Raw genomic sequence first — 27,575 nt, forward strand, 5'->3', positions numbered from 1 at the left:
CTAATTTGGGAAGGGCATAAGAGATATTGGGAGTTCTCCACCAATAATGATAATTTATTTGTGAATGTCTGATATAAAAGGAGAGGAGCAGATAATGGCCATGAGGAAAGAAAAAGGGAAAACAAATACCACAGCACGTTTCACTTCAATTCTACCTGTGAAAACAGGGTCACCTTTATGACAAGACCAGATATAATGACAGTGGTTTTGCAAAGTGCCAGGAAACTGTTAGACTCTGCTTCTTCTGTGTCCCACAGAGTTTGAGCATAATGCGGCAGAAGCTAAAGTTGGACTGGGGAGAAACTGTGTGTGTGTGTGTGTGACTGATGGTGAATGTGGTTAAGAGGAAACATCCCTAGCAGCTGGTGGGGTGTGCAATGCTTGGTGCATACACTATTTTGCAGAGCCCCAGCACCTGGTGGGCTGCTACTAGACAAAATCCATGTATTGCAGGGGTGGGAACCTCAAACCCAGGGCTTCTCTATGGCCCTAAGGATCCTTCAGATGCCACATCCCCTCCTAATCCACACTTCTCCATCCCCCCACAAGTGCTTTGGTATGTCCTTAAGCTAGCTCACCAGGATGGCATCGTATGAGTGTAGAGAAGCCTGGAATGCGGCCTATCATATAAAGGTAAGAGGCGAGTAGCACCCTTTGCCCACCCACTGTCATCTCTAGCCCCATCCACCACTGGCAAATGGCTTCTGGAAGTTTTCCCATGAGTAATGTGGTTGTTGTTTTTTTTACTTAAAAATGTTCCCCATTCCTGGTGTTCTGGGCAAGGCTATCCATGTTGCAGTTGGAGCAATTGCACCAGGACTCAGCAGGAGTTTTTTGGAAGCTGAGTTAGAAATCAAAATGTGACTGGAGAGGACCCTTTTTTTACTTGAAGTCAGGCATGCAGGTTTCATATAGCTCTCCTGAGCAATTCCCAATGTCTTAAGAGTCCCTCACCTCCCACTGTGATTGGCTGTGAAATAATCCTCTCCTTTTGCTTGGAGTTTGTGCCTATGAGGGTTGCAGCCAAAGATAGTCCGTCCGTCCGCCCCCCCCCCACTTTTAGTGAGATATTTGGAGGGCGGGGGGCAAAAATTGGCACTGGAATGGTGGCAGGGGGCATATTTTGTGGCCCAGCAGGGTTTTAACAGAGGGAGAAGAACGACACGAGAGAAAACTCTGCACGCTCCTTCTTCCTCTCCTCCCTGAGCAGACTGAGGCAAAACTACAGGCAGCAAGAACAGCCTTAAGCTAAGCTCCGCGCTGGCCACGCCCCGGGTAGGTGATTGACAGCTGATTTTTGCGCGTCCTGATTGGCTGATCGGGCCGACCGCGAGGTTTGAAATAGCAGAAGAAGCAGGAGAGAATTTCGAGGACTCCATTTGTCGCTGCTACGGAACCAACGATCGAGTGAGCAGAGCTTGGCGGGCCGGGCAGAGGAGAGCACGGAACGGGGGAAAGCCTGGTGAGGGAAGAAACGCGGCAGTCGGGGGAGAATTGCTTTGGACTCAACCCTTGTTACTAGGTTGAACCCTTGTTACCGGGGCGGGGGTGATTTGCACCTTTACTTCTGCAATGGCTTGGGGGGGGGCGATTTAAGCCTCCCGCTGCCCCTCCTAATGTGAGCGCTGAGCATGTCTCATTTTAGGTACTCGTGAAAACCTCCCCCTTTCACTAGGTTGCCCGTCGTATTCGTAATTCTAGGCATTTATTTACCCACCTTATTCCAATTCCTCTTTTCCTTATGGGACCTGGAAGATACGTTACAGACGCTAGGCTTGAGGCGGGTCTCTTGAATTCTAGCTGAATTATGTTGCTCTCACTCATAGGGAAAGGAAGAGGTAGATCCCAAAGGCAGATTAGGTAGAATGGCATGTTTTTAAATAACCCTTTGCAGAAGCTGGTTAAAGAAGCTACGCTTGCACGAGGGTCACATTCGTTGCTGCTACAAGACCGGTAGTGTGCGTGAGCGCGCGCGTGTGTGTAAGCGGTTGCTGGGTGTGTGTGCATTTTGCGGGGGGGGGGGTTTGAGGCTTTTCGCCACTGCTTTCCCCACGCCGCCTCCGGAGTACCGAGTCAGCTGCGTTTCATCTTTCGCTGGTGAACCGGGTTCGTGTCCCGCGCCGCCACATGCAGCTGCTGGGTGACCTTGGGCTAGTCACACTTCTTTGAAGTCTCTCAGCCCCACTTACCTCACATAGTGTTTGTTGTGCGGGAGGAAGGGAAAGGAGAAGGTTATCCGCTTTGAGACTTCTTCCGGTAGTGATAAAGCGGGGTAAAGGTAAAGGCCCCTGACCATCAGGTCCAGTTGTGTCCAACTCTGGAGTTGCGGCGCTCATCTCGCTCTATAGGCCGAGGGAGCCGGTGTTTGTCCAAAGACAGCTTCCGGGTCATGTGGCCAGCATGACAAAGCTGCTTCTGGCGAACCAGAGCAGCGCACGGAAACACCTTCCCTCCGGAGCGGTCCCTATTTATCTACTTGCACTTTGATGTGCTTTCGAACTGCTAGGTGGGCAGGAGCTGGGACCGAGCAACGGGAGCTTACCCCGTTGCAGGGATTCAAACCGCTGACCTTCTGATCAGCAAGCCGTAGACCAGGGGTCCCCAGACTTACCGGGCTTTGGGCTGGTTCCCACCGCGCTGATTGCGCGGCGGGCCGGAGGGCGGGGGAGTGCGCTTCCAGGTCGGAAAAAGCGCCGGAAATTGTTTGTGTGCATGCGTATGGGCCTCCCCCGACCCGGAAGTGCACCAGAAATGACCTCTTCTGGGTCGGGAGAGGCCCATACGCATGCGCACAAAGGATTTTCGGCGCTTTTTTCCGACCTGGAAGAGCGCCGCCGCTCTGCGCGCCGTAAGAGCGGACGGCGAGCGGCGGGGGTCATCGCGGGCCGGATTGGGAGGCCAATTGGGCCGCATCCGGGCCCCGGGCCGTAGTTTGGGGACCCCTGCCGTAGACTCTGTGGTTTAACCCACAGCGCCACCTGGGTCCCTAAAGCGGGATATCAAATCCAAACTCCTCTTCTTTGTTCAATTAAATTTGCCCGCTCTGCTCCCTCTCCGCCAGGAATTTATGTATGGATGTGTGTGTGCCCCTCCACCAGATACCATGCACATGCACCCCACTACCAAAATCAGCACAATCACTTTTGTGACTTGTCCCCACAAAATACTTCACCACAGTTTCTTCCTATCTATTCAAAGGGCCTCTGCTGCACAATACCAAATGTAACAATTCACTAATAAATGTACCTGGTATCTATGTACTGGCTCACTGGGAAAACTTCAGAAATTCATATAGACATGTGAGCTCAGCTACTCAGCAGCCCCGCCGCCTGAGTGATAATCTCTGGCATCCTGATACCTGAGTGTCAGACAGGTAGCCATTCCAGAAGTAGCAAACCCAGATGAAGACAAAAGGGTGTGATTACCTTGACTGGGAAACAGGGAAATGTAAATATCTTAGGAGCAATGTAGGATTATTATTTAAAGAAAATAAATAAGTGGTGGAGGGCAAGAGGAGGTATGGGGCAGGGTCCAGGATACTCAGGTTACTGCCACCTGACCTCCCCTTTCATGATGTAACCATGATGTATTAGTGATGTAGTTTGGGGGAGTGTAACATGGGGATTAGCAGCTAATAAAAGTTTGGGTTCTCTTTTGTATGGGGCTTCCATCTTGTTTCACCTTGGAGCTGGTGGGAGACCTGTCACAGCAGTCTTCAATAAAGACAAAGCCTACTGGCTGCTCTTTTGCTCTGAAAATCCTGGCTGGTGTCCTTGTTTCTTTTTGTCCAAGGGAGCCCTCAGATTTCTCCGTTAACATAGGAAGTGTTGTTATAATTTATTTAGGAGTGGCAAGGAACCTGGAAACCAGGTGGCAAAGTCTGGCAGTGGAACTTACGCTTCTTTTTCTATTCCTCATCCTATGATGGGCTTCTCTTGCAGCATCAGCGTGTAGCCGCTATGGCCTCCCCAGTAGGGCTGTTATCTGATGAAGAAGCTGTCACTTCTCCTGTACTGGAGTCCACTGTGGCAGAATGTGGGGCTGGCTTGTGCAGAGACCTCTTGGCGGAGTTCTCTGCCATCTCCTCAAGCAGTGAGCAGGTAAGAGCAGTGAGGTGAAGAACTAAAACCCTTGTTTGTGTTCCCTCGGGGGTAGCCAATGTGACGCTCTTTAATATGGTTGGACTGCAGCTGCCCATCAGCCCTGTCCAACAGGACCCATGGTTGGGAAAGATGGAGCTGTAGACCAACAGCATCTGAAAAGCACTCTGGTCTGGTTTCAAAACAATTAAAACAACAACAAAACGAATGGGCTAGTATTGCCTACCTCTCCTAGGTATGAACCTAAAAGTCACATGTGACTTCTCCACAGGCCACTTCTGGTGACAATGGAAAAGTGAAGGTATATGCAAGAGTGCGACCCCTGAAACAAACCGAGATGGAGAAACAAGAAGATAAAGTGAGTTTATAGGCAATGCATGGGCCAGCATCTAAGGTGTGTGGGCTGTGTGTGTGTGCTTTTGCCAGAGTCTCCTGGGAGGGGAAAGACACTGTGGTCTCTGCCCTTATCCAGAGGTATAATCACACCTGGAAGTTGCCCCTTTCCCTCTCTGGCAAGGGGAAGAGCAGCCTGGCCCCAGCCTATCCCCCTCGCCAAGCTACAATTCCCCGAGTTCCTTATAAAGAGGGATTGATTGTTAACCCATTCTGGTAATTGTAGCTCTGTGAAGGGAATAGGGGCTCTTAACACCTTTTTTAAAAAACAACAACACAGCTCCCATACTTTTTTGGGGAAGCCACAACTGTTTAAACTAGTATCAGGGGGTGCTCCTGCTGTGGCAAATGTTGAATGCAGAATGTTAACTGTCCTCTCTAGGGCTGCGTCTGTATTGAGAATTCCGAGACCCTTCTTCTCAAAGCACCAAAGGATTCCTTCACCATGAGAAACACTGAACGAGGGGTTGGTCAGGCGGTGCACAAATTCACCTTCAGTCAGGTATGTACTTGGATCTTGGGTTTATGTCTGGGTAATTCTGGGCTGAATCAATAGGAGTATAGCATCTCTAGATCAAGGGAAGTAATAGTACCACTGTATTCTGCTCTGGTCAGACCTCACCTGGAGTACTGTGTCCAGTTCTGGGCACCACAGTTCAAGAAGGATACTGACAAGCTGGAACGTGTCCAGAAGAGGGCAACCAAAATGGTCAAAGGCCTGGAAACAATGCCTTATGAGGAACGGCTTAGGGAGCTGGGTATGTTTAGCCTGGAGAAGAGAAGGTTAAGGGGTGATATGATAGCCATGTTCAAATATATAAAAGGATGTCATATAGAGGAGGGAGAAAGGTTGTTTTCTGCTGCTCCAGAGAAGCGGACACGGAGCAATGGATTCAAACTACAAGAAAGAAGATTCCACCTCAACATTAGGAAGAACTTCCTGACAGTAAGAGCTGTTCGGCAGTGGAATTTGCTACCAAGGAGTGTGGTGGAGTCTCCTTCTTTGGAGGTCTTTAAGCAGAGGCTTGACAGCCATATGTCAAGAATGCTTTGATGGTGTTTCCTGCTTGGCAGGGGGTTGGACTGGGTGGCCCTTGTGGTCTCTTCCAACTATGATTCTATGTCGGATTCAACCGGGTTTTTTTTTAAAGGATTTTGCAAGGCTCCACTGAGGAAATAGTGGAGAAGTGGGGGCAACCCTTCCCCTCTTCGTTTTACTGCCTAACTAATCCTCTGAGGGGGAATGTGTGGCCTGCCTCATATTTTGACCTGCAACTCCCATCAGCCCTAGCCAGCACTGCCAATGGTCAGGGTGAATGGATGTTGTTGTTCAACAATGTCTGGAAGGCTCCAGGTTCCCTTTCTCTGCTCTCTAAAGGGACTAACCTGTAACATTTGGGGTTGCAGATCTTTGGGCCAGAGGTGGGCCAGGCGGCTTTCTTTGATGCAACGATAAAGGATGTCGTGAAGGACGTGCTCCATGGGCAAAACTGGCTTGTTTACACGTATGGCGTCACTAATTCAGGGAAGACTTACACCATCCAGGGTAAGAAGCACTCATTCTGTGCTGGTTCAGGCAAGCGCCTCTACCTAGTTGGGGGGGGGGGCACTTGTCTCTGTGCCTGCTCACTTATTCTTTGACTTCCAGGTAGTGGTGCTGATGCGGGGATCCTGCCTCGCTCCCTGGCCATCATTTTCAATAGTATTGGGACGCGGTTGTACCGGGCCACGGATCTGAAGCCCTTCCTCTCGAGTGAGGTGACCTGGCTGGACAGCAAGCAGGTTCGACAGGAGGAAATGAAAAAGCAGGCCCTGCTCTGTGGCAAGATGAAGGAGGTGAGTGTCCCTCCTGCTCGTTGAGTCTCCTGTTATAAGAAGAAAGATGCCCTGATCAGCAACTCAGTGGTCTTCCTTCCTTCTTTGGAATTACAGGAGGAGCTGTATACTTCTCTGAATAAAAGTCACAGCACAGCATCCCAGCTGCAGGCAGGCACAAGTGGAAGCATTGACAGTGGCTTAGGTGGCCTCTCTTACAGCTGCCAGCCTGCCAGCCTGACAAGCACCAGCTATCTAGAAGGTACCTACTGCCCTGAGCCACCTGTTTGGGGACAGGTGGTGTTCTAATTGTCATGATCAAAGCTGAGAAGTACCTCAAGAGGTGTGGAATCTCAAAATAGATCGGGCCACCCAACCCACAAGAGAGCGGGGGGGGGGGATATCTAGTGACAGCATCCATATATCAATTTTATAACAATGTTGGGGTGGTTTATGGGGACACATTGATGGGCTTTATAGGAGAGGACCTTTGGGCTTTCTCTGGAGGGACTTGTAAAATACTCTCCCAAATCACTTTTGGCTTGGCCATTGCTTGATGGCCAAAGCCAGTCTTCTGTCACTAACTACAAAGCAGAAAGCTGGACTGTTGCTAAAACCTTATTTACCATTCAGTAGAAGTTTTGTATTTTACCACTCTCTGAATTTCACACCAGTGCAGGCATGGAAATGCCCCCAGAAGAGTGAGTGGGCTAGCAATGAAGGGACTTACAGGAGACTTAAAATCAAGGCAGAATTCAGAGGCATGTGAGAAATTTTTGCAAGGGGAGATGCCTATGGCCTTCTTTAAAAGGGCAGCTGCTGTGTGTTAAAAGGGGAAGAAAAAATTATAAAGTTAATGGGGAGCCAGGCGAGGTCATTGGGAAGGGACATCGTGGATGGATTTCAGCTGAGGCAGACTGTGGGGTGTGGCAGTCACTGGCAATATACATGTTTGGCTTTCATTGACAGAGACAGGGCCTCACTGGGCTGACCCAGATAATGTCTCAGTGCTGGCACAAGACGATGTGCAGTTTTCCATCTGGGTCTCCTTCTTTGAGATCTACAATGAACAGATTTATGACTTGCTGGAGACGACCACACTTGGCCCAAACGGCAAGAGGCCCACCTTGCGGCTGTGCGAAGATCAGACCGGCAATCCCTATGTCAAAGGTAGAGACTGGCTGGCTTTCCCAGGATGTAGCAGTGGGTCAGCCAGCTGTTTTCCCGTAGCTTGATCCACTCTCAATAAACCTGGAGTCTGTGGGTGCCAGCATTGGTAACGTGGGCTGTGTAACGGAATAGGGTCTTGTCTGCTTGCTGAGGATGATCCTTCTTAGAGATGTGAAGCCTGAAGCCACTTATTCCTGTTCCCAGATCTGAACTGGATCAATGTTCAAGATGCTGCTGAGGCCTGGAAACTGCTGAAACTGGGCAGGAGAAATCAGAGCTTTGCCAGTACCCACATGAACCAGCATTCTAGCCGCAGGTCTGCAATAGCGCCATAATTTTATTTATTAGCGGAGGGGTGGGGTGAAAGTGCATGTCTCAGGATTGGCAAAGCGTGTCTTTCGCACAAGAAAACGAAGCCCATGGAGGCAGGAGGGCAAATGTGTGTGTATGAGATAGGGAATTGGGGGGGGGGTAACAATCTGAGCCCAAGCTACTGGTTTTCATTACTCTTTTGCTCTTTGCAGTCACAGCGTTTTCTCCATTCGCATTCTGCACCTCCAGGGAAGCACCAGCAGCAGTGGGATGGAGCCAAAGATCAGCGAGTAAGTCAAAGTTTTTGCATGCAGTGAAGGGCAGAATTAGGAGTTTTGCTTACCTGAAGCAGAGCAACCTAAATCCTCCCTAGCGCGGAATTAACGGGTTTTAGTTGGGTTTATTTGGCAGTGGTTTACATGTCTGGTGTGCAGGATTTCTAACCTGAAGAACGCAACACTTTGGCCTGGTAGGATTCGACTTCCTGTATCCCGATAACTGACACCACCCTCCCTCCTCCCCAGGATGTCCCTCTGTGACCTGGCCGGCTCAGAGCGCTGCAAAGAACAGAGAGCCGGGGACCGCATGAAAGAGGCAAATAACATCAACACCTCTTTGCACACGTTGGGGCGTTGCATCACTTTGCTGCGCCAGAACCAGCAGGCGAGGTAAAGCTCTTGCTAGCTCTCAGTCCGACGGCTCCTCATAGCCCTGACTTGAACCCAGCAAAGAGCGCTTCCTGTAGGATGTCCGCTCCAACTTGAGATGTTGCTGGTTGTGTGTAGGGTTTGTCGAATTTGAATCCTGGCAGGTGGGGTGCTGGCTATGGTTGCTGCTTTCCTGCTCCATTTCCGGAGCTTAAATCCTCTTCTCTACCTTTCCCGCTGCCCCTTAACAGGCTGAAGCAGAGTGTCGTTCCCTTCCGGGACAGCAAGCTCACCCGTGTGTTCCAAGGCTTCTTCACAGGACGTGGGCAGTCCTGTATGATTGTTAATATCAACCCATGTGCTTCATCATACGATGAGACTCTTCACGTGGCTAAGTTTTCAGCTATCGCTAGTCAGGTGAGACACAGAGTTGTTGAAGGTGAAAGGTTCCATAAATGTTGGCTGGCCTTTGAAGTTTCATTGCTAATCCCTCCTCCTCCTCCCTCTCTCTCTTCTCCCCCCCCCCCCGGTGTACCCCAAAGTCTGCTTGTTACACTTGTACTCCCTCTCCTACACCTCCTACCTGTTTCCCCATTTTCTTTCCTTTGATGATGATGATGATGATAATTTATTATTTATACCCCGCCCATCTGGCTGGGTTTCCCCAACTCCCAACAGAATATTAAAAACAGAATAAAACTTCAAACCTCCATAAACAGGGCTGCCTTTAGATGTCTTCTAAAAGTCAGATAGTTGTTTATTTCCTTAACATCTGAAGGGAGGGCATTCCGCAGGGCGGGCGCCACTACCAAGAAGGTCCTCTGCCTGGTTCCCTGTAACCTCACTTCTCGCAGGGAGGGAACCGCTAGAAGACCCTCAGCGCTAGACCTTGGTGTCCAGGCTGGACTGAACGATGGGGGTGGAGATGCTCCTTCAGGTATACTGAGCCGAGGCTGTTTAGGGCCTTAAAGGTCAACACCAACACTTTGAATATGTAGCACAGCTGGTTGGCTGCAAGAGAGCGGAGAAATGGGCAAGATTGGGGAGATGATGTATCTCAATCCTTGCCATGGAAGAAACAGACTTTCCACAGTATGAGGAAGGACAGATAGCTGGTTGTACTTCTAGGGAGGCCTAGATGTGGCTTATTAACCTTCAGGCATGGACGTCAACCGGGGCAGGAGAATTTCTGACAATGTGTTAAACTGCCTAGGTTAAACATAGGCTGTAGCAAATGGGTGGGAAGGTGAGGGCCAGATGCAGGCCTCTGCCCTGGCCCTGGGATTCTCCCTAGGCCACACACCCCTGTGCCATCCTCAGGTGCTTTTGCTTGGCCACACACCCCTGTGCTATCCTCAGGTGCTTTTGCCTGCTGGGATGTGCCCATTGCTCTTTGGAATATGCCAACAGCAACAGTTTGTATACCTTCCAGCTCCTTCAAGCTCCTACAAAGCGCCTGTCGATTAAGTCTCTCATCAAGGAGTACAGCCTCCGGAGGAAGAAGATCCCTGCAGAAGTACCGTGTCAAGAAGCTGAATCGGAAGAAGAGAGCGAGGATGAAATTGATGTGACCACATACGACAAAGAGGCAAGTGCTTGTTTGTCTGTCGTTCATTGAGAAAGTCTCCCGTTGGCAGCGTACTTGGGTAGACCGGAGCAGCCAAAAACCTCTTATGGACCCAGCCAAGAATAGACTGTGAAGTGACAACTGAGATTCAAAAATTCTGTGCCCTCACGCAGGAAAGAATGCAAAGCTGTCTGATGCAGTGATAGCCAGTTACCTCTAGGCCCCAAAACCTCCTTTGGATACTTACTTGCCCATTAAAAATTGAGTAGCTGTGGTAATGCTTGGATCTCTGGAGCAATTCCTCATCTTGGCTGTTCTGGAAAACCTGGGATTCAGCTACAATAGTCAAAAACCTGAGTTTAAAATGCGTTATAAACAGGCAACACCAGATGGCGCTGGAGAGCACAAAACTTTTTTATGTGATTTTACATACAGGGTTTTAATTTTTTTTGATAAAACAATTGAATTTATGACTTACAGCGGTTTGTTCCTGTGTGTAGATCCACCCCAGTTGTCATGTTCCTTTCCTCTCTTCCCTCAGGACCTGTTGCGTGTGACTGAAGCTGTGCGAGACCTTCTGCTGAAAGAGCGGCAGGAGAAGTTTCAGCTGGAAATGCGTCTCCGTGATGAGATCTGCAATGAGATGATGGATGTCCTACAGAAGAAGGAAGAGTTGACCAGGTACTGTTGGTGGCAGAGGGCTGTGGAGGCATGTCTCCAGGATTGGGCCTTGGCGTTCCATCCCACATCTTGTCTGTTCCTGATATGACTCTTTTCCTACCCCCCCCCCTTTCACCTTCCTCTCTGCAGTGAGCATTTGGACACCCAAAGGGAGATGCTGGAGGAGGCTTATGAGGACAGACTGAACAGTCTGAAGGAGTATCTTACGGACTACTATCAGGAGAAGATTGAGGTGCGTGGGGTGAAAAAACTCTGGGTAGGAGGTGCTGGAGGGTTTCCCGAGGGCAGGACATTGCAGTTCCAAACCTTAGCACTGACTTGAAGCAACGCACCCAGTTTTATTGGCATCTGCAAAACTGCAGGGCCTCATGGCCTCTTTTAAAAGATTTAACAAATTTATAACGGCATACGTGTCGTCAAATGTGCGCTCTTAAGTCCATGAAAGCTTATGCCAGGGACACCCCATTTTTGGAACTGGGGGCACATTTGGAAATCTCAGAAACTGTCATGGGCACTAATCAAAAGCCATTTTACATAAAGGTTAAAAAAACACACCTGCCAGTTCTCAGAGCCCCCAAAACACCTACACCATGCTCCCCAAAACAAATTGAAGACAGACAAAAGCATGCCTTACACTCCAAAGTAAGGCAACCCCCACAAAAAAAGCCTTTTAAATTCCTGAAGCAATTCAGGAAGAGCAGAGGGTTTTTTGAGGGTGAGGGTGTCTGAGGGTTCCATGGTCGGAAACCCTAGCTTATGACATGGTGATTTCAGTCCACACAGAAGAAAGGTTGGGCAAGCAGGAGTGACCTGTGCACAGTTCAGGAACGTTTTCATAAAATTGGAGAATGCTGCAAAAAAACAAAGTCTTTCCATATGATGTACGTGGAACAGATCTGATCTGCGAAGAGGCTATCTCCCAAACAGCCTACTGAAGGCTTATAAATAAATATGCAAGAGGTTTGTGTGTGTTGTCACCTTGGAGGAGTGAACTTACAAATGTGATTTGTAGGGTCTGTATCCAGGCGCATTCGTGGAATCCTTTGCACACTTGGCACTGCAATGGATTTCCGGATGTATGAGAGTCTGCCCAGATGAGAATCTCACAACCCTGCAGGACAGGGATGGCAACCCATGGCCCTTCCAGATGTTGTTGGACTCCAGTTCTCCAGGGGTGATGGAAGCTGTAGTCCAGTAACAACCGGAGAGTAGTTGCCGGTTCCCCATTCCTACTACAGGAGATTCTGGGAAAGTTTGATTAGCTTATCTTCCACCGCTGCTGTTCATTCTCATCTCCCAAGTTGGCAGACTGCACCTTCCCAAACAGAGCACTTCCTGTAATTTGTCTTGTTTTCCTCCCTCAGAGTCAGGAAGAAAAGATAAAAGAGCTGCAGGATGTCTTGCAAGAAGCAAAATGGCAACAGCAGCTCCAAGAGAGAAAGGAGGCAGATCGGGAGCAGACTCTGCGCAAATCAAAACGACTGGCAGCAGTAACGCCTTCCCAGAATCAGGAATTGAAAGCCAAGTTAGAGCAGTGTCAAGCAGAGCTGCAAAGAACTGCAGAAGGTGAGGCGTTTTCCCCCCCCCCCCCTGTAGTCATATGGGCTCCAAGCAGGTGGTTGTCAAGAGATCAGACTGAACAGCATAAGTCTAATGAACTGCAAGCTGAACTAGCATTTGGGAACCTTGGCTTCTGTGCGTGAGCTGCCATGAAATGTTAAAGCACACCTAGGATATCTGCCTGAGTGTGAGACCCCTGCTCCTCCTTGAGAGCAGGTCTCCTTTTAAGAAGCTGTATTATAACAGGTCAGGCCATGTAACCAGCTTTGTCTTTCCCATCCACCGATATCTGACTTTTAAAGTGGAGGTACCTGGGAGGGAACCTGAAAAGCTTTGCATGCAAATCCCATTCCCCATCTTTATCTCTGAAAATGGTTGTCCGTTGCAAGAAGTACAAGGAATGGAGACTTAATATTAAATACTTTTTTAATATGGCAGGTTCCCACCTGACTGGTCAAAATTAGAGGGGGAGAGAGAATCCAAATAATTGATTTAAGGCCATTTTTGCTTAATATTTTAAATGCTCTAACAAAATTATGCACTTTGATCAAATTATAAATTTCTTTGAGCATGTTTCTTTACAAGACAATTGAAATACTTGAGTTTGTAGCCCTGACATACCAAAGTCTGAGGTGGTGAAAGCCAAAGAAGGGGGATAAAGTCCCCTTGACTATTAGGATCCCACCCAGTCGTCATCCTTCAAATGCTCCCCTCCCCCCCAGGCATGAGGGCTAGAGACATAATAAAATTGAAGCTGGGATTATCTGATCACAATAGACTGTGATGCAGAGAAGAACCTGGAAAATATAGTTCATTCCTATGTTTGTGTTAGTGCCTCTAGTCTAGCAGTATATTTTCTAAATCTTCACCGTTTCCCATTGTAGGGTAAACTATTTTGCTCTGCTCTGGTGTGGTCAGACTTCCAAATTGCATTACAGTCAAACCTTGGTTTGCGACCGCCTCCGTTTGCGACTACTTCGGTTTCCGGCCACTGCGGACCCCGGAAGTGTTTACATCCGGATTCCGCGGCGCTTGGATGTGCAGAACGTGCACAGAAGTGCTCTATTGGCGCTTCGCTCACACACAGAAGCGTGCATCAGGGAGCGACCAGCTCCGCGGAACGGATTGCGGTTGCAAACCGAGGTACCACTGTATTGCTCTGTAGCAGGAGGAAGGGGATTAAAGCAATGCACAACTTCTCTAAAAATAGTATTGTCAGGGTTCAAATCTGCCTTGAAACATTGAAAGAGTGTGGAAAAAGGCCTGGGTAGCCTGGCAGTTCTGGGGTAGTATGTTCAGCATTGCACATTTAAGAATTCAGCTCTTGTAATGAGGACTGCCAAAAATAATGTTAACCGTTGGGCTAAATTGCAGTGATTTGTGCTTTGTCCTTAGAGTTGCGTAAATACCAGAAGATGCTGGAGCCGCCACTTTCCTCAAAGCCCATCACGACAAACGTGGACCGGAAGCTGGAAGAAGGCCAAAAGGTAACTAACTGCCAGACCGTCCTTTCCTGGCATCTGCCAACCTTTTTCCTTTTCCCTGGCTTGAATGACACTGTCTCTGAAACCTTCAGAGTGGGTGCATAACTTCTTGTTCTCCCCAACCGCAACTTGCCACTGTATGTAGTTCAGTCTTCCTTAAGGGGCTGGATGCTGCCTAGTGCTTAACTGTCCTTCCCTCTCAGACTGTGCGGATGCTGAGATCTGAACTGCAGAAAATTGGGGAGTCCCTCCAGTCAGCCGAAAGAGCATGTTGCCACAGCACAGGAGCCGGGAAACTCCGTGAAGCTCTCTCTAAGTGCGACAACATGCTGGTGAAGCAGGTAGGTGGAGTCTCCCAAATTTCAGCAGCTTATAGGGCGCATGCATGCTCTGCTACACAATATTGGTTTTGTCCATTTTAGTCAGTTTACATTGGTGTCTATAGACTAAACCATAAAAATTTCAGATCCAGCAGCTCAACACACACACACACACACACACACACACACACCTAAGGCACAGAGGTGACCTTTGATTTGATGGTGGAAATCCTATGACATAAATAGATAAATCCTTAGTGTCCTTAAGGTTCTGTGCCTTGATCCATTTTTATCTTGTAAACTGCCCTGAGATCTTCGGATGGAGTGTGGTGTATAAATTAAATACATTATTATTACTATTACTATTTGTGCCAAGATTGTGCTTGAAAGTGCCATATATCATATTTATGTTTTGGTCCATGGAGACAGATGCTACTTACACAACAGTAGTGACCATAGAACAGGGGTCAGCAAGGTTTTACCTGCCTGGGCCGGTCAAGTCCCACGGAGAGCTCTCTGTGGGCCGGATTGTGCATGTGCAGACACAATTTCCGGCGTTGCAGAAGCGACCCCCCCACACTGCGCAGGTTTAGCATAGTGTGCGGGCGGCTCGTGGGCCAGTTAAACTGCCCTTGTGGGCCGCTTGCGACCCATGGGCCGCAGGTTGCCGACCCCTGCCATAGAATCAACTACTCCCCCTCCAGTTGTCATAGATCAGTCCACAGGATTTGGTGGCGGGGTGAAGCAGTCCCAGATTTTCAGAAGTCTTCACATTCAGAGTAACTGGCTGAAATGATTGGCACCTGTCTGACAAGAGGGGAGGCTCCATCTTCATAAAACTGAATTTCTCCGCTGGCTCTTCCAGGATCTGACTTTGGGTGAGCTGCAGAACAACATGATGCTAGTGAAGATGGATTTGCGGAAGAAAGCAGCCTGTATTGCAGAGCAATTTCACACTCTGCAGAAGCTCCAAGCAGCACCGACCTCTTGCAGCAAAAAACGTTTTTGTGCAAACAATGAAAATGTGCAGCCCAGAAGTGAACCTCCTGTCAAGAAGCCGTTCTTGCGCAATTTCCTGACTCGCCCAACAGCCCTGCCTGCTGTAGCAATAGAGAGCCCCTATATCCTACGTGCCCGTGGCACTCCAGCATTTAAATCCATGGCCTTTGGCAACAAACGCTGACTTTTGGGGGGTTGTAGTATACCTGGGCACAAGCAATTGGTTGATAACTTTAATATTTTCCTTCACGTTAATGTGTTGAGGCCTGAACTAAATCCTTTGCTTCCCAAAGATGGTTACTTACTATGCATGCCCTCTGTTTCAGGCTAGCTGCTATTCCAGTGTATATGGAACCTGGACTTATATTCCTTATGTTTATCACCTTCAATAGCTTATTTTATGCATGTGAAGTGTATATTATCTATGTTAATTGTATAATAAATGTGCCTTGTTTCTTCTAAAACCTCATGTCTATGTGAACAAGCTCTAATCAGGGAAACCTTTCTAGCATTTGTTTTTAAGTTTCTTCTATTTGCCTGGTAGACTAGGCTCCTCAACCATGAGGCTGGTTTTGTGTCCCTCTGGTAGCCCAGGCATGAGACTTCAGTGGTTAATTTGCACATGATCCCTAATACAGAAGGTATTCAAAATGCAAATATTTTAATGGAACAGGCAATGTATCCTACTCACTTGTGCATTTCTGGACAAAGGTCATCTAGGTCCTTGGGAGTGGGTAAAAGAACATACTATATTTTCCATTAGTACTACTCTTAGTATAAATTAAAGTTCTTAACTGATGCTATATTGGATTCCCAGCCTTAAGACAATTATGAGCAGTGCAAACTACTGTACAGTGGTGCCTCGCTTAACGAAAGGATTTTTCGAGCGGAGGTTGCCTCACTAGACGAATTCGTTTTATGAAAAATTCGTCTAGCAAATCGCGGTTTCCCATAGGAATGCATTGAAATTCAATGCGTTCCTATGGGATTCGCTAGACAAATTTTTCGTTATAAGAAAAGACCCGTGGAACGAATTAAATTCATCTAGCGAGGCACCACTGTATTCAAAACCAACAAGACGGGTAATAACTATGTCAGGATTTATGCCCATAGATTGTAACAGATAAAGTTCCAAGTCTGGCCTGCTAATTCCAATTCTTGACTGCGGGCGCAAATAGAAAAGAACCCTATGTCTTAAGGTTATTGTTTTAAATCATTGCTATAATTCTACACCAGTGGTGAGAAACTTGTTGCAGGCATCACATACTGACATCAGGGCAAGATGTCTACTCTAAAAATACCCAGTTTAAACTAATCCTTAGAGGTGGTAAAGTATTGTAATTTGCCTATATTTAGTCGTCTACAAAGCTGAAACTATGGCATATACTAGTTACAGGTAGGTAGCCGTGTTGGTCTGAGTCGAAGCAAAATAAAAAAATTCCTTCAGTAGCACCTTAAAGACCAACTAAGTTTATATTTTGGTATGAGCTTTCGTGTGCATGCACACTTCTTCAGATTCAATCATAGTCTCTTAGTCATTCTTCAATCATTCTCTCTTAGTCTACCCACCAGCACCACCAATTGTGATGATAAAATGAGGGCACTGTATGAAACCCTCCTTGCAAAGACCTCCAGATAAGACAAAAATTAACAAAATGTGAGTGCTCTAGCCCCAACACCTGTGCTGTACAACAGATGTCAAAGTTCTGTGTTTTACTAACATAAACGACAAGAATGTGTAGTAAAAACAATTTAATAGTGGAAGCAGAATTCAAGCTTGCTTGATACCATTACCTGCTCAACTGTAGACAAGTCAAGTTTGCATGCCTGAATTCTCATGTCAGCTGAAGGAAATCATACCATTGTTTACCACTTTTTTGTGCTAAGTCACACTGAGGATTGATCACAACCATTATTTTATGTCATAGGATCATATTCAACAAAACTGCATCCCTGCTAGGATACTAGTTTACAACACCCCAGCTTCTAGTTCAAAGAACTAAGCAAGAGTTTTTTTCTACTGACAGTAAAGTTGTGTTCCTGGGCAACAAAAATGTGTGGATGAGTTTTGCCACTCAAATAAGTGGTGGATACGGGTGGATAGAGATTTAAGAGATTGTCTTAAAGAACATATAGAAGTCCCACCACTTCCACCAGGCTACACAACAGCATCGGCTGCTGCATCAGTAAGGGAAATGATGGGATATGAATTACTACATTTTTCACCCATGTCTCTACATTTGTGCTAGACAAACGGCAGTCCCTTTGCTCTCTCCACTGGCTCCTTTTACCAGCTAGCTAATCTAACACAGCGGTTCTGCTTGAAAAGTAACTAAAACCAATAGGACAAGGGTCCAACTGCTGCAAGGACATTCTTTCCATCATGAAATAAGAGCGAGGCAGCACCATTTCTCCTCCTAAAATATGACAGCAAGACATTACAAAGGAATGCCATGAACATGACAGGCAGAGAAGCAACTCCAATTGATGTCAATGGAGGAAAGTGACCTTGGAATCCCTTCTTACACCAAGATGTCATGCTAGAAAGGAGAGGCATAACAGGAGTAGAATGGATTCAGTCACTCACTAGGAAATGTGGTGCCACCAGCCTTCGATGCCCACAATGTATTTATCTTCAACAGTGAGTTATCAGCCCTCCTAGGAAAGCATCACTGGATACAGAACTCTCCTTAGAGAGGCAGTATTGGAAGGAAAAACCCAGGCTCCAGCTGGATTACATTTGCAGTTCACAACAGCCCAGAGAGGCAGGCACATTTTAAGGTGTAATATTGGACAAGTTCAGGGGTGACACACGGCGTGTTGGAGTGTTATTGGCAGATAGTGAAGAAGGAAGCAAGAAAGGTGTGGCAATCTCTGTGGATGAGGTCTCCCCTTGATTTCGTAACTGTAAGATTTGCCGCAAGAGGGCCTTCCCTTCTTCTCTTGTCTGGAAGAGAAATTAAGTTGCATGAGCAAAGAGCAAACACAGTGCAATAACTAGAAAGGGGGCACATGGGTTCCTGTGCAAAGATCAGCCATTCTGAATTGCAATCAAACTTGTGGTTCAATGTCAGATCTAGCGAGCCTTTAGATACTGCAAAGCCCATGATATATTTCTCCCTGAAGTGGCTACTCCGGCAAACTATTCACCAACTCTGGGGTGGTGAACCTCTGGCCCATGTGCCAAATTTGGCCTGTTTTTTCTAAGCCATGCCCACCTGTCCCATACCCAGTGTCCTATGTGACATCAAGTGTGGAGAAGGTAGCGACATGGCTTTGTCAGCTGCACAACCGTTTCCCTTTAAGAAAGCTGGCTGTCAAGCATTTGCGAAGTGCTGAACAAGGAAACTTTGACCTACCTGTCAATCATCTGATATCACAATGTCAGGTGACTGACAGGCAGGTGGTGCCACCCGCCTGTCAAAGTTGGCCCAATGAGGTGGGGACAAATAATAATCTGGCCTGCTGTGCCATGCCTACATCAACTGATCAACAGGATTCTAAATACTTTACTTCCTGTTCATGCTTTCTATTTATCTATTTCAAGGGCAAGCTAACCTGCAGGTCATATAAGGCCCACTATGAGGTTTTTGGGTGGCTTGCAAGCACATATCTGCACATTTTCATGTTTTATCCATGTAACCAGGAACACATTTCTTACTAAGCAAAAACTAGCTACCCACGTCAACCTCCATTTCCACAAGGAACGAAAACTTGTTAGCAGATTTCCTGACTTGCTTTTCACAAAGCTCTCGTCATGATCGGTGTATTATTGATTGGTTCTATTAGTAGAGGTAGATGGGCGAGCACTCTGACAATCAAATGTTGTCCTAAAAGAAGAGTTGGGCTTTCAGTTTCTCTTTTAGGTTCTTTCAAATCCTGTGTAAGTATGACTTAACACGTGTGGCCTCAAACCATTCTAGCCATACCCAAGAGTGGGCTCAATGGTGGCACTGTGGGTAGAAGCAGGCATGGGACCCAGTGAGGAAGCTCACAGATGATGTGTTGGCTACTCACGTCATTGAATGCACAGCATTTCTGGGCACAGGCTGAGGCTTCATCCCAGAGTTTACACTTGAAATAATATTGAGCCAGGTAGCGGAAGGCAGTGCTTACTTCCAGGTGCTCCACTATCTCCTAGAATAGAATAAAGGTATTTAGGATTTGTTTCAGGGTAAATTGATTTCTTATATCAGGATTTAGTATTAACCTGGGAGAAACAGAGTATTTACAACTTTTTATTTAAAAAATCCAATTTAAATACGTTTTTCTTTTAAAAAAAGACAAACACATTTTTTTATCCACTCTGTATATCCTTCACTCTTTCATTCCCAAAATCATTTGGAACTGACTCACCCCACAAGAATAGATATCTTGTATGTATTTGATATAGCACTGAGCAGCTTGCTCCGATTCATTCAACTGTTCATGAAGCCTGGGAAAGAAGAAAAAAAAGGCAAAAGTGTGTTCTTGCTTAAAGGATAAGACCACCACTATAAGAGAAGAAGCTACCTCTTGTCCACTTTAAGTATTCAGTATGTAGTTGATGGGATTATCCTAATCACAAATGACATGCTTTGGAGTAAGCCTAGGTAACCTATCAAATGTGAGCTGCATTTATAAAGGGGGGGGGAAGAAACATTAAGCAATGTCTTAATCTCTGCGCATGTCACTCACAGGTATTTCCCAGGGGTCATTTTCACCAAGGTAGGCAAACATCCCATTTCCATACTGTAGCAATTTTAGTTTTATATTTATCTTGATATACATAATAAAATATTTTTTATACTTACGTTTATGTGTAGCCATTGAATTACTACCAGAACCTGTATGAATGCATACTGTGTGACTCACCAAGAGCACATGCCAATACCAAGAACTATGGAAAAACCACTAGCAGTTACCCAGAATATTGCTGCCATAAAGGTCAAAGATAATCTGGAGTACTTCCCCTAAATAATTTCCTGGGATCACAAGGACTAAGAGATATGCAGAAAGACAGGAAAAATCCACATCGTAAAGTCTGCAGACTAAGATTTCAGTCCAAAAGGCAGTGGTCAGATAAGGAGGTTTTGCCAGTCTATCCAAGAAAAGTGATATAAAACTACTACTTACTTCGCTAGTTTCACCAGTGCCATTTTTTCCACATCTCCAACAGCATAGGCTCTCCAATAACACTGTCAAGAAAAAAAGAAACAAATGCAAAGGTGTCTAGTCCAGAGTCAGAGGCAAAGTTGATAAATATTGGCTACTATCCTGCCTGGCAGAGATGAATGAATAGTATGAAGCATATCAAATGTAACATAATACAAGACTATAGGAGTGATAACTCTAATACAGGTAGCTCCAAGGTTTAGGCAATATTTTCCTCTCCTTTTCAAACAGAGTATGAAGAAACAAAGCCACCTGAAGATCCAATTATATGGAAGAAAAGTGCAAACAGAATAAAAGCTCAGTTCTGGAAACTGATAAATTTTGAGCACTTTCCCCCAGTACCTATGTTCCAGCTACATAACCTACATTCACCAGTCCATTCTCAAGAGGCAATGAATGGACAGAAGCGAATGGACAGAGGCAATTCAATTGTTCTGACAAAACAGCACAGCAGAAATACACTTGACATTTCCTTTATCTGGTTCAGGATAACCCCCACTGCTGCCGCTCAAATGCAAATCCGCCCTACCTTTTTGGCTTCTACTAGCTGATTCAATTTCTCGTAACATTCTCCAAGAGCTACCAGCATACGGGAATCATTGGGCCTGTGAAAAACATGAAACTATTAGCTGGCTCACAAAAAACCCGAACAAGCTCAGACTTCTAAAGCTACCTAAAACCCAATGAGTACTAAGCCTTACTTTTAAATCTAACAGCACAACAGTCTTTTTTTTTTTGTCTACGTCCCAAAAGAAGAGACTAAAATCAAACACTTAAAACCCAGCTGTTGGGACTTATGATTTCAAAATTGACTTTTAAAATTTGGATTGTCCCATGCTCCCTTCCTTTAACTGTAGAGTAGGAAGAGTCTAGGAGCAATGGAGAGATATGGGGAGCTATATTAAGTGCCAAATTCTCATTATTTTTTGCAAAAGTAAAGATCAGATTATCTTTTAAATGAAAGTTAAGATCCCCTGCTTCTGGTCAATCTCAAGTCTGCACTGAAACATTAGATTTTGTAATTTGCAGGGCAGCCATGGCAATGTACATCCCTATTTCATTTCTAGCAAGCTGACTCCATACACTGACAATAGCAGCTACTAAAGAGAGTTAGACACAAGGGCAGTATCTATACAGGGCAGTTTTACCTGAGCTGATGGGCCCGCCGATAGTAATAGAGACAGTAAAAGGGCATCTTGAGGATCTCATATGTTTGCCCCAATCCGTACCATGCTCTGTAGTCTCTTTTATTCACTTCTATGGCATGTCTAGAAGAGAGAAAACCACAGGAATTCTTTGAAAGAGTATACAGGTATACGGCACAAGTGGAGGTAAGATCAAAAGTCTGCATTTGTTAAAAAAGAAAGGCACAAGCAGCATCAATTGGGAGAGTAACAACAACAGAAAAAGATCTTGTTAAAAGTACTCCCTACCCTAGGTGGAAACCAGAAGTAAGCCTTCGTTTTTGGAGGGCACACATACCTATATGCCTGAATAGCTGCTGATGTGTTTTTCATTTCCATATATTCGTGTCCCATGAGAGTCCATGCTCCAAGGTATCGAGGATTCAGCTTCAACGCTCTCTGGAAGTAGAGAGCTGCTTTTTCATGCTGTGAGCGCAAACTATAGTAGTTCCCTATGGCAAAAGCACAATGAAAAGTGAGCAGAGAGCAACCAGGGACTGGGAAACAACAACTCTGCTAACACTCTTTCATGTGAAAAAGGATCATGTCCTGTAGCTTCCTCCCATCCCTCTTCAAGCAAGCAAGGTCTCTCACCAATCACACAGCAGGTCTCAACACGGTACTTGTCAATCTCACATAGGTTGTGGGCCAAATAGCTCAGTTCAGGCTTCATACTCTAGTGGATAAAGGAAAGTGGTAAGCTTAAGGACAGGAGCCAGTAAATGGGGGGAACTGCAGGGATGCAAACACACTCTTGTAACACCACTGCATGAAAAAAAAAAAGAAGGAACAGGATTTCAAGCCACAAAATCCTGTCACTAGGTTGTCTGAACTAAGAGAGTCCAATGAGAACTACAAATCTTGGGATGTTTGGAAATCATCAGCAACAGGGACTAGCAAAGATTTGGCAATTTCATACAATATCCAGAATAAGTTCACAAACCAGTTCAAGGCAACTGGAACATCTCCCTGTAGCAAATGTTTCCTGATTCTGTTTGCTGTTATATTCTCTCACTTGATAGTACAATTCTGTTATTTCCTTACAGACCAAATTTCCCTATGGGGGTTTACCTCTAAGAAAACATGAGTAAGTTTAAGGGATATAGACAGAAAAGTTCTGTACACAAATTGAAGGATTGCGAGCAATTTAAGGTTGAGGAAGGGTCATATGCAGTAGCGGCCAGCATGGTAGTACAGGAAGTGACTGCCTACCTGGTTCCCCAATGCAATGCATCGCTGCCAGTTACCAAGCAGTCAGGCAGCAGGGAACCCAGCACAGTACAGGCAGAGCAGCTCAGCCAATCCAATGCTCCTCCCACTGTGCCGAGATCCCTGCTCCCTCCCACTCTCCCTTTCAGTAACATGGCTTTGGGAAGCCTGCTAAGCAACTCCATCCTGCCCACGCCACCCACTACTTGACCTATAATGTACTTCAGATTGAGAAAAAAGTACTCACCCTGACATACAGCAGATTAGAGAAGGTGTCCATATTTTCTATCCTGTAAGGGTCTTGTTTTCTTAGTTCATTGAAGATGGACAAAGCTTTATCAATATCTGAGGAAAGAAAAAGGCAGGCACTGAGGGGGGGAAAAGCAGGAAACAAAACACCAGAAGGCCCAAACCTGGAAGGATTCACTAACCTCTGATATTGTGATAGGCCACTGCAATCTGAGAGATAATGTAGGTGCTCTTCGAAAATCCTGCATCAATAAGACTCTGGTACTTCTGCAAGGCCTCATCTATCAGCTGCAGCTCTGTGTAGATGTGTGCCAGGAAGAACTCCTTTATCCAGGTATCTGGCAAGGACAGGAACTTCAGCTGGCAACCACCACCAAACAAAGAGGGACACATTTAGAGAAGCAGTCTACAGCAGCCCCCAAAAACTGCAGGAAAGGTTACAACATGGGCTTGGTTCTCTCTACCCACTCAATGGAAAGAATGCTAACACCTCCAAGTGCTACTGAATTACGTAAGATTTGCTGGCAAATTCAAGTACTTTCGAATCAGAAAAACCACCAAACACAGTATTGACCTCATGAAAGGTCATGGATCAAATAATACCAGAAAATAGTGGCCGGATCTGAATTTATATCCTGCCCCTCCTCCCAAAGAAATCCAGGGCAGCAATAATCACACACCTGTACCTGAGAATCACACAAATTACCATTTCTTTGTCTGTGATCAAGTTACAAAGCTCCAGCCAGGCCCCCCAGTGCAATGGCAAAACATGGGTAGCTTCAACAAACACATCAATGGCCTCTTTCACCAGGTCCAGCTTTCGCAACACAACGCCATACCTAGGGGGATACAGAGAAAGAGTAAGAGAAACACTACTAGGGCAAGAGCCCATGGCATCCCCGTGCCCTAGTCTGACATTTTGCGTGGTGAATTGCATGCACACAAACAGACAAGAATCCCTATTCATTTCACAATCCCAACTTCATACATATGGCTATTCCCTACAATATGTTATTAGTGCACACTTCAATGCTTACAGATAAAGGCCAAATCCATCCAGCTCTCTGGCTTTGCGTTTCTTGCTTAGCTCTACCCGTAGCTCTCTTAGAACTTCATTCTTCACCTGCCCCTTTTCCAACGGACCTGTAAACAAAGTAATCTATTATTTGGTACCATTAGCAGTACGTATTTATAAAACCATTTTAAAATATTGTACTGCAAAGATTCTGCCGAAGTTTTGTTTAAAGCAAAGGGTGGTACCATTGCAAAACGTTTTGAGGACTACTCTTTAGACAGATGCTAAACTAGCTCAAATACAGAACAATGTATGATGGGGAAAGGGAAGTTAATTTAACAGTTAAATTTTGCTCACGGTTTGCATTTCCTTTTTTTAAAAAAATCAATCAATAGTTAAAGAAAAAATAATTTGTAGTCTTGGAAACCATAAATCAAGCGTCAAAAGCCAAACTGGAGAAAGTTGTGTGTTGGTTTCTTACCCAGACTATCCACTGTCTCATCATCCTTCTTTTTTTCACCTGACTGCAAACAAACAAAATTTTAAATGAATTTTAAGAACCAGCAATTTTCTATCATGAGATGCTCACTTAGACATGACATGGGTCCAGCTACTAGAAGCAAAAAGAATAAAGCTTCATTTTCTAGCTATATCACATAATCTTTATGAAGAGTGGGAGGAAATCAAGGAACGGGAATTGATTTATCTTATTAACTCACCAGGTATCTGGAGTACATATATAGGAAATAGGCCTTCTGGCTCTTGCAGCCCCGGAGGAAGTAAGCAGCCCTGTCATACTCTTTCAGATCAAAGTAAGATTTAGCAAGGGTGTAAGCGTCCAAGTCACGAGCATCTTCCTAAGGACAAAATAAAAATAAAAAGTTAAATTCCAATGTAATGAATTCCTTAAACACCTTCTTCTGTCAAGTAACAAAAGCTTTTGGTTTCCATTGCTTTTGGTTTCCACTGAAAGACAAAATACAGGGTTGAAACAGCAGTTCTCAAATAACGTCTGCTGGCCAAATTCCTATTCTCTAATACAATATGAGCTTCTCTGAGAATAATAGAAAATCAGTTTTATGATATTTTAAGCCTTGATGACAAGAGAGCAAAGGGAGAGAGGGATTAAGCCCACACAAGCTAAAAAGAAGGGATCCTAAGAAAGTAAACTGGTTGCATTAAAAATTGTTTGCCTGGCAAGTGACCCTAGCACTACTAGAAGCAATATTGGGAACCAAGAGTCCTCTTGCAGCCAAGAACGCTTCCCTCCAACTCAGCTACAAAGAACTGAGCATTAAATAAATGTGCAACTCTCTCATCCCTTCCTTAAACAAGTAAAGCCTTCAAGTCGATTAGACATGCAAACTGACTTGCAAATGGAGCCTGCTTGTCTTTTCCCCCCTAAACATTACTGTTTTTAATTGCCACAACTTTTTAAAGTTATTATTTTCTAGGATACTACACCAGAGCAGCCTCACCCGTTATGTGATGCAAAAACAAGCCTTCCTCCCATACATACCTCTGTGAGTTCAGGTGCAGGAGGCAGCTCATTAAAGGGCAGAGGGTCCAGGGCAAAAGCCAGCTCTGAGGCCCTACAACAAGAAAGCCCACTGCAGCTTAAAAAACACCACTTTCTGCCAGTCTGGCTCACAATACAGTGGTACCTCAGGTTACAAACACTTCGGGTTACAAACACTTCAGGTTACAGACTCCGCTAACCTGGAAGTAGTACCTCGGGTTAAGAACTTTAGCTCAGGATGAGAACAGAAATTGTCCGCCAGCAGCATGGCGGCAACAGGAGTCCCCATTAGCTAAAGTGGTACCTCAGGTTAAGAACGGTTTCAGGTAAAGGACGGATCTCTGGAACAAATTAAGTACGCAACCAGTGGTACCACTGTACTCATTACATACAACAGGGGAAGGGAACCTTTTTCTGAACAAGGGCCATATTCCCTCATACACAACTTTTCGGGGGCAGCAGCATGATGCTTGGGGTGTGTGTGTTTGTGCATGTGCGCATAGAGGCAAAGAGTGGGAGGCACAACTGATGTGACTCACCTTTGTACAACAGGCAGCCTCCTATGTTTTCAGGCTCACTGCATCCAGGCAAAAACCCTTGAGGACATAGAGGAGGGCCATAGTAGTGTGTACCCTGGGGAAGAGCCATAGCCAGCAGGCAGTTTCAAGAGCAGGACACAGCAGCTTGATGAGCTGCATTTGGCCCCCAGGACTATGGTTCCCCAACATGCACAATAGCATGCACAGACTCCCCATACACAGGGCCAGATTTAGGTTTGATGAGGCCCTAAGCTACCAAAGGTAATGGGGCCTTTCATATGTCCAGCTGTCCTTTGTCAACAACAAATTGTTGCTGTTTTTTGTGTTGAATATATGCTATATGGTAATTTATGAACTTAATAGGTCCATACACAACCCAAAACACTGTTGCTGTATGTAGGTTTTATTTTATTTGTTTTTTATCTTATATTTTATCTTGTATTTTGGAAATGTACATCCAGTTTTAAATATTTTGGGGGCCCTCAAGAGAGCGAGGCCCTAAGCTATAGCTTGTTTAGCTTATATCTGAAGGCAGCCCTGTTTAGGGAGGCTTTTAATGTTTAATAGATTATTTTATTTCATTTTTCTGTTGGAAGCTGCCCAGAGTGGCTGGGGAAATCCAGCCAGATGGGTGGGGTATAAATAATAAATTATTATATTATTATATGTAAATCCGGCACTGCCCATACATCAGGGGTAGGCAACCTAAGGCCTGTGGGCCCGATGCGGCCCAATCGCCTTCTCAATCCAGCCTGCAGATGGTCCAGGAATCGGCATGTTTTTACATGAGTAGAATGTGCCCTTTTATTTAAAAACATATCTGGATTATTTGAAGGACATAGGAATTCGTTCTTTTTTTCTTTTCCAAAAGATAGTCCGGCCCACCACATGTCTGAGGGATGGTGGACAGGCCCACGGCTGAAAAAGGTTGCTGACCCCTGCCATACATCCTCACATGGCAGGCGGCCTGCAGACCGATATAGCTGCCACCTCAATGTGCACAGACCATTGTGCATAAGCCATAATACTTAAGCAACCTTAGTAACTACCATAACGGCGTTCCCCAAAAATAGCCAGCCAGCCCGCTACTACAATTCAGCTGTGCAACAGCCGAATGACACCTGGCCATGCCAAAGAGTCAGCAAGCGGCGCACACGCTGCCGAGGTCTTTTCTTCCTCGCCCTTCCCTATGGCGACAGAATCCCGTCGCCCCAGAGCGCCCCTTGCAGCCTGCGGAGCCCCCGTTTTGCCGGAGACCCTGCACGCAGCCCTAGCCGCGACTCGGTGGAGAGCACGCCCAGCCCTTTCTCCGCCACCGCCGCGGCTTCCTCACCACTTCCCGCTGTGCTGCAGGCCGCGCTCCCGGCTCCGCTCCGCCACGTCCAGCAGCTGCTTCTTGATCCCGCGCAGGTCGGAGAAATCCGCACTGGTAGACCCGGCCCCAACCGCTGGCGCCGTGCTGGTCGCCGCCATCTTCCCGCAGACGCAAGCGCCGACCAACCAAAGCCTCGGCTCGCTCCTCAGTTCGCGCGCGACGCAGCCCCGCAACCCTATTGGAAGACGCCGCTCGGCTCCTTCACGCGACCTTTGACTAATGAAAACGAGGCCTGGAACTCCTGGACCCTGATTGGCCGAGAAGTGACAGCCTGGAGGAGGCG

General features: G+C 46.2%; 2 protein-coding genes across 2 annotated transcripts; one reads left to right on the forward strand and one right to left on the reverse strand.

Annotated features, from left to right (window-relative positions):
* Window positions 1-1,328: 1,328 nt before the first annotated feature.
* On the forward strand, window positions 1,329-15,512 carry KIF20A (kinesin family member 20A). Its single transcript, XM_035105892.3, has 19 exons — window positions 1,329-1,462; window positions 3,942-4,100; window positions 4,372-4,458; window positions 4,876-4,995; window positions 5,901-6,039; window positions 6,142-6,329; window positions 6,426-6,570; window positions 7,278-7,478; window positions 7,683-7,794; window positions 8,003-8,080; window positions 8,315-8,458; window positions 8,689-8,854; window positions 9,870-10,025; window positions 10,546-10,685; window positions 10,815-10,917; window positions 12,050-12,251; window positions 13,641-13,732; window positions 13,933-14,070; window positions 14,915-15,512. Exons 2-19 carry the CDS (start codon window positions 3,960-3,962, stop codon window positions 15,230-15,232), a joined length of 2,670 nt encoding a protein of 889 aa, XP_034961783.3. The 5' UTR covers window positions 1,329-1,462; window positions 3,942-3,959; the 3' UTR covers window positions 15,233-15,512.
* A 1,273-nt stretch (window positions 15,513-16,785) lies between these two features.
* Window positions 16,786-27,415, reverse strand: CDC23 (cell division cycle 23). Its single transcript, XM_035105894.3, has 16 exons — window positions 27,251-27,415; window positions 25,379-25,451; window positions 24,579-24,716; window positions 24,341-24,383; window positions 23,882-23,987; window positions 23,551-23,683; window positions 23,027-23,204; window positions 22,843-22,940; window positions 21,981-22,062; window positions 21,685-21,838; window positions 21,351-21,470; window positions 20,732-20,807; window positions 20,164-20,225; window positions 19,405-19,483; window positions 19,066-19,185; window positions 16,786-17,995 (listed from the first exon to the last, which is right to left on the reverse strand). The coding sequence occupies exons 1-16, from the start codon at window positions 27,388-27,390 to the stop codon at window positions 17,825-17,827; spliced, it is 1,773 nt and encodes a 590-aa protein (XP_034961785.1). The 5' UTR covers window positions 27,391-27,415; the 3' UTR covers window positions 16,786-17,824.
* Between the last annotated feature and the right edge of the window lie 160 nt (window positions 27,416-27,575).

Source organism: Zootoca vivipara, chromosome 2 (genome assembly GCF_965207765.1).
Source record: "Zootoca vivipara chromosome 2, rZooViv2.hap1.1, whole genome shotgun sequence".
Taxonomy (NCBI): domain Eukaryota; kingdom Metazoa; phylum Chordata; class Lepidosauria; order Squamata; family Lacertidae; genus Zootoca; species Zootoca vivipara.

What these genes read in the sequence shown, in the direction of transcription:
- KIF20A (XM_035105892.3), top strand. Translation starts at nt 3,960, where the DNA reads ATGGCCTCCCCAGTAGGGCTGTTATCTGATGAAGAAGCTGTCACTTCT. An exon ending in TCTCCTCAAGCAGTGAGCAG is followed by an intron (nt 4,101 to 4,371) that starts GTAAGAGCAGTG and finishes ACTTCTCCACAG; the next exon opens with GCCACTTCTGGTGACAATGG. An exon ending in AGCTGGAAGAAGGCCAAAAG is followed by an intron (nt 13,733 to 13,932) that starts GTAACTAACTGC and finishes CTTCCCTCTCAG; the next exon opens with ACTGTGCGGATGCTGAGATC.
- CDC23 (XM_035105894.3), bottom strand. Translation starts at nt 27,390, where the DNA reads ATGGCGGCGACCAGCACGGCGCCAGCGGTTGGGGCCGGGTCTACCAGT. An exon ending in CTGCAGCACAGCGGGAAGTG is followed by an intron (nt 25,452 to 27,250) that starts GTGAGGAAGCCG and finishes TTCTTGTTGTAG; the next exon opens with GGCCTCAGAGCTGGCTTTTG. An exon ending in TGAGACCTGCTGTGTGATTG is followed by an intron (nt 21,839 to 21,980) that starts GTGAGAGACCTT and finishes CTTTTGCCATAG; the next exon opens with GGAACTACTATAGTTTGCGC.